Source organism: Cygnus olor, chromosome 4 (genome assembly GCF_009769625.2).
Source record: "Cygnus olor isolate bCygOlo1 chromosome 4, bCygOlo1.pri.v2, whole genome shotgun sequence".
In the NCBI taxonomy this organism is placed as follows: Eukaryota; Metazoa; Chordata; class Aves; order Anseriformes; family Anatidae; genus Cygnus; species Cygnus olor.
This window is the reverse complement of record NC_049172.1, coordinates 18,442,202-18,448,288: the sequence shown is the minus strand read 5'-3', so window position 1 is coordinate 18,448,288 and position 6,087 is coordinate 18,442,202. Positions and strand designations below refer to the sequence as shown.

The following is a 6,087-nucleotide window of genomic DNA, read 5'->3' as shown; positions in this document are numbered from 1 at the left end:
AAGCAATGTCACAATCTCTTAAGAAATCAATTATTGCACCTTTCTCCTAAAAGTAGCAGATAGTTCTGTAGCAAATATGAAACAAATTCCACCGTGATTTGGTTTCGTTCTGTACCAGTGCATCCTATTGTTTTGTTGGGTCATTCACCATACAGATATACTGTTGTAACAAACGTTACACAGCAACTTTCCTCTAAGCAAAGAGTTGCTACTAAATTTTGTTGGCTATACAAGAGAACCAGCTCTGGTATATTAACTCTCATCTTAATTATCTGAATACTTTAGGAACAGTTCTGTGAAGCAGTAAGTACAAAGTGATGAAGAGTACAATGGAATTCAGAATCTTGAATAGTTTCAGGAAAAGGGCTGTTCCCATTTCACAGATGACTCTTTTTCTTTACTGAAGGCTGTAGAGCAGGTGTGACCTGCAAGACAGCCATTTAGTCAGTCACCCTAGCAGCTGCCTTCCCCATTTTTTTCAACATGCCTATATTGAGTGGTGTACTACATCATTAATTTTGGTCCAGCTTGATAAGCAAGCAGTTTATCAACCAGAAAGCTATGCTTAGAAGTCTTTCCATGTCTCATTCATATTCTGCCCTTATTTTAAGCAAGACCCTTTCTATGAACACTGAAAAAACATGTTCTACCAGGGAGATTTAGGTTGGAAATTGAGACATTTCTTCTCAGAAGGAGTAGTCAGGCATTGGAACGGGTTGCCCAGGGAGGTGGTGGAGTCACCGTCCCTGGGGGTGTTCAAGGAAAGGTTGGACGTGGTGCTTGGGGACATGGTTTAGTGGGTGACATTGGTGGTAGGGGCGTGGTTGGACCAGATGATCTTGGAGGTCTTTTCCAGCCTTAATGATTCTATGAACTGGACTATATAGGAGTAGAAGATGCACCTTAAATCCTTCGGTAAATCTACTCGTTTAGCAAGGAATAATGAAAACAGAATACAGGGCTACAAACTGAAGCACAATAGGTTCTGTCTGAACATCAGGAAATACTTCTTTACTATAAGGGTGACTGAGCACTGGAACAGGTGGCCCAAAAGTTGTAGAGTCTGCCAAATAGGAGATACTTGAAAGCTGTCTGGATGCGGTTCTGAGCAACTGGCTAGAGGTGGTCCTCCTTGAGCAAGGGGGTCAGACAATTTGGTCTCCAGCAGTACTTCTTAACCTCAGCCATTCCGGGATTCTGTAAAGAAATGGTGGAGAGAAATATGAACAAAAACGCTGAAAGTAAATAGATTAGCATAGAGAGAATTGACTTACACAGTGTCAGAGGCTAGGAGAATTGTGAGAGGCTTCCCTCTTCATGTGTCACTCTCATGACAGAGAAATACAACCACCATTGAAGTTTTTTCTATTAAAAACTTTGTATCTTTATCTCATTTGAAACTAGGTGATGTTGATTATCTTTCTCCTGTCTGGCATGACTCACTAAATGGGGGCTAGCTTGACATGCAGCCCAGCATCACATCACTTTGAGCAGTGAAACAAGTGCAAGAGCTATTTCAATTTTTGTTAGGCTGCTTAAAAAAAAAACAACACTCCACCACGACAGAAGACTTTACACCCTCCCCCCCAAGCTTACTAACAAAATCTAAGACAAAAATGCTGTTTCTGTAGAGAAATTTGATGTTATTTTGGAGTTGTAAAACAGTGTATTTTAGATGGACATTTTGTAACTAAGATTTCCTTAATCAATTACAGCTCACAGAACAGACACTATAATACAAGAGCCCTCTGCAATGTTATACACAAGTCGCATACATATGTAATCATTATACAATAAATATATGAACTTTTAAAGAATTTGTTACAAGTTGGCTTATTTCTTATGCTTGATTACTATTACCTCTTTCTTTCCTCAACACATCATCTTCCTGATTTCCATGGTTGTCACTGTGTTATGATGATCAGGGGGCTGCAGCACCTCTCCTGTGAAGACAGGCTGAGGGAGCTGAGGTTGTTCTACCTGGAGAAGAGAAAGCTCCAGGGAGACCTTACAGTGGCCTTCCACTGCCTAAGAGGGCCTACAGGAAAGCTTAGGAGGGACTCTGTCAGGGCATGTAGTGACAGGACAAGGAGTAATGATTTTAGACTAAGAGGGTAGATTTAGATTAGATGTAAGGAAGAAATTCATCACTGTGAGGGTGGTGAGGCACTGGCACAGGTTGCCCAGAGAAGGTGTGGATGTCCCATCCCTGGAGGTGCTCAAGGCCACCATGGATGGGGCTTTGGGCAACCTGATCTGGTGGGAGGTGTCCCTGCACATGGCAGGGGGTTGGAACTAGATGGTCTTTAAGGTCCCTTCCAACCCAAGCCCTTCTATGATTTTTAGGGTCTTTACTATTTTCAGCTTCTTCAACCACAAGGAGCATTCCTCAGTTCCATCCATGAAATTTGAAAACAGAGCATTTAATCCAGAAATTGCAACTGAAGACTTCACTTCTGTGTTATACCAAGCTTCTTTATTGTCCCTGAAGGTGCTAGAGCAAGATCCCCTGCAAAGAGCTGTCCTGAGTACAAAGACTTCTCTTTAAAAGAGTTGTTCCCTGCTACACCCACCACCTGCAGTGACATCATTTCTACTGGCATGACCACAGCTCAGTATTCAGTTCTCTAAGAGTATTGTGAGGTACAGTGCTGGTGTTGAATATATCTAGAATAAGCACTCCTTTTTCTACCTTGTCTCATTCAGAATTATATTTAATCAATACTTCAGTAAGTCTAGACTTCCTTCCTTAATTTTGACACACATTATAGTAGACAGCTGTTCCTTAAGCATAATTTTATGCTTCAACATTAACTACCGTAGCAATTTTAATCTAACACTGCCAACCACTGTCTCATTTCCAAAGTTACAATGGAGTTTAAGCATATTTCTTCAACTGTAATTTGACTCCTTGTCCAAGCAAACCCAGTTGCACACCTGCACTATCCCTCGGTCTCAGTAAGAGTTCATAATTTTTTATTTTATTTTATTTATTTATTTATTTATTTATTTTTACAGAATCCAAGCAAATACTACTGGATGACACATTTTGGTGAAAATTTCATCACCAGAGGTAGGCCAAATCCATTAAAAGGTATTATTCATACACAGCATTCTTGAATTCTTGCCCTGGAATGATTTGGGCTCATTCTGTTTCTTGAGTTTAAAGTTCGTCTAACACATTAACCAAACTTTCGTCTTAAATAGGGCACAAATCTTCTTGTTCTATCTATGTCCTCTTTCAAGTCTACTGATTCCTGTGTTAAGTTAGTGATTAAAAGCTTTCATTTTTGCTTCATTTTCATATTGTGACAACACAAACCTGTATTTCCCTTGTCCTCTGCATACAGTATCACCATGAGTTTGAAGCCTGCACAGTAAGTAGATGTTGCTGTTACAATCATACCTCTCTTCTCCAACCTGCCATTTCAAAATCCACTCTCAAAACCTGGGGAGACTCAAAACAAAAAATAACATTTAAACTATTCTATTCAAACTTCAGGCTATTTCAGGCGTATTTAGGATTATCACTAAAATGTCTCCTTTAGCATATAGCCGTATTATAGAACTAACCGAAACTGAATTTATGATTTTTTTTTTTTTTTTTTTAACTATTTTGAGAAAAGCTTTGCCCTAATTTAAGGTAAACAAGACCTCTACATTGGAACAGACACACTGAATAAGCTATATCATAAAACTAAGCTAGAAATAATGTTAGAAACTCTGATGCAAGCAGGAATATTAAAGAATAAAGTTTTTCTTCTGGTTTAGTTTTCTAATCTACTTTTCTACAATCTTAATTCTGCTTCTGCTACAAGACTTCATTAGTTGCTGACTTTACCTGTGCTTTTAACAGTAACTTCAATTGTAATTTCCTAAATTTCTTCCTTTCTACATGAAAAGCTTTCACAAGGTCAAATACTTTGGGAACAAATTCTAGAGATATTCAGCTGCAGCATTACATGCAAAAGGATACAAAAATTTTCAGCCAAGTTTATCCTCCTTCATGTTGAAAAGTGCGGAAGTGGAAATGTAGAAAAACAGATGGTTTCTACAGTTAAGTACAAAAACAGGGTATCTACTTCACCTCAGAGCACTGTGCTGAAGAAGATTAATTCCAAAGGACATGAACAGGAATATATATATATATATATATATATATATATATATATATATATATATACAATAATATATATAATATAATATAATATATAATATAATATATAAAATAATAATTTATATATAATATAATATATAACAATAATTTGTATATATTATATGTATATTATAATATATATGTTATATATGTGTGTGTATATATATATATATATATAAAATGCATACATTAAACATAAATATTTAACAGGCCAGCTATACTTAGGCTTTAAGGCGATGTAGAGATACATACTGTATCTACAAATCTTATTTGTAGATGGAGAAACTTTGTGGGATGAGGATTTCTAGTCCCAGGAACATTAGCAGTATTTCTCTGAACAGGAGTAGCAAAGTGCTACAAGCAGGCCTACACTTAAGTCAGTTATCTTCCAACAACAAACTCTGCATATCCTTTTATAAGTCAGAGGAAAATTTTTCAAAAGACAAATTTACAGACAAGTCCAAACTTTATTTAAAACTACAATTTTGAACAATTTTAAAATTACTAAACAAGTCACAATAAAAAATAAAAAAGATTAAGACAGAAAAAGAACAGTGCAGCAAAACTGAATAAAAGAGGATTCAGTTCCAGCTGTTCAAACTGCCACAGGCAGAAGTTAGCATACCTATCCCTAAAAGGCAGAGTGTCAAAAACTATTTTACATTTTTATACACTTTCAGAATTTGTTAAAGTAGTGATCTTCCATATGCATTTGTATACATGGAGTTTACATATGCAGGTATCTTCGGATCATTTTCACACACTTTGAGCTCCAAAAGTTTCTGTAAAATAAAAGCATACTCATTACTGCCTAGCAACTACTAGGCATTGAACACAGCTCTTGACCACACTTCATCTCCATCTAAGTATCCATTATTTATTATTATACCCTTGATGAAATATTTGATCCTCACTTCTCCTTCACAAGTACTTTGAGACACAGCCTACTTAAACAGCTACAGATATCCCACATACACAGACGAAGAATGTCTTAGTTGCTAGCTACCGATTTTCTGTGACGAGGCATTCTTATCCAGACCATTTCTGCACCATGCACCTGTATTCACCAGGCTGACATGACAGACTTCTGTTACCTTAGCTATGACAAACAAGAGTGATGATGGGCACTGCATGAAATGGAAGGGAAGATGTTTTTTCCACCACACTAATCTGGAAAATCTTATGCTGCCATTACAAATGCAGTAAAAAAAAAAAATGTTTTTGTCAGCTTAGAGTGTTTGAAGAACTGGGACTAGCTACACTAGCAGAAACCTCCTACCATAAGAATACTCAGTTCATGCATTTACACACGCTTTCCGTTAAAGAACTATGAGCCCAACAATGGAACAGAAGACTGATACCATAAATTGTCACAGCATCCGTATCACGTTACAAGAAAAACAATTTTGACATATATTGCCATGAAGTTTTTGGAGCTGCAGAAATAGTTTCATGAAAGCAACAATGGAAATCTTTATTACTGTCGCACACGCTAAAGAACTTTTTCTACCTCATGGCATGGTTTATATCAAAAACATTTTCTTTTCTCTTAAGAGATATTTTACTTTCCCAAAAAGTCTCTAGAGCTTCCCTATTACAAACACTGAGCAATCTGTCAGCAGATTTTATTAAGCATTCATATACTAGCAATTAAATCAGATAATAGCAATTAAAATTTAATATATTAAACTCAAGCTTATATAACAAAAAATAAAAATGCTTTTAATAAGTTTTAAAAACATGAAGTTACACTGTGCATTTTAAATGTTAATTTTTATGAGTTTTAGGCACAGAATCTAATGGAAATATACAGAAGGGACATGAAAGGCAAAACCCTTCATATCAATGCATTATTTGCCAATGCATGATAATATAAAAGGATATGCTTTCTGCACCACTGTGATTTCTTACTTCAGCCAATGATAACAAGA

General features: G+C 36.4%; 1 protein-coding gene across 21 annotated transcripts in view; it reads right to left on the bottom strand.

Moving 5' to 3' along the window:
- Window positions 1–4,559: 4,559 nt before the first annotated feature.
- The window catches only part of PCM1 (pericentriolar material 1), a 42,282-nt gene continuing 40,754 nt past the window's right edge, over window positions 4,560–6,087 (bottom strand). For all 21 annotated transcript variants that reach the window (XM_040555259.1, XM_040555261.1, XM_040555273.1 and 18 more), the window contains one exon: window positions 4,560–4,938. In XM_040555259.1, coding sequence (XP_040411193.1) covers window positions 4,913–4,938 — 26 coding nt within the window. In that variant the 3' untranslated portion in view covers window positions 4,560–4,912. The remainder of the gene's footprint in view (window positions 4,939–6,087) is intronic.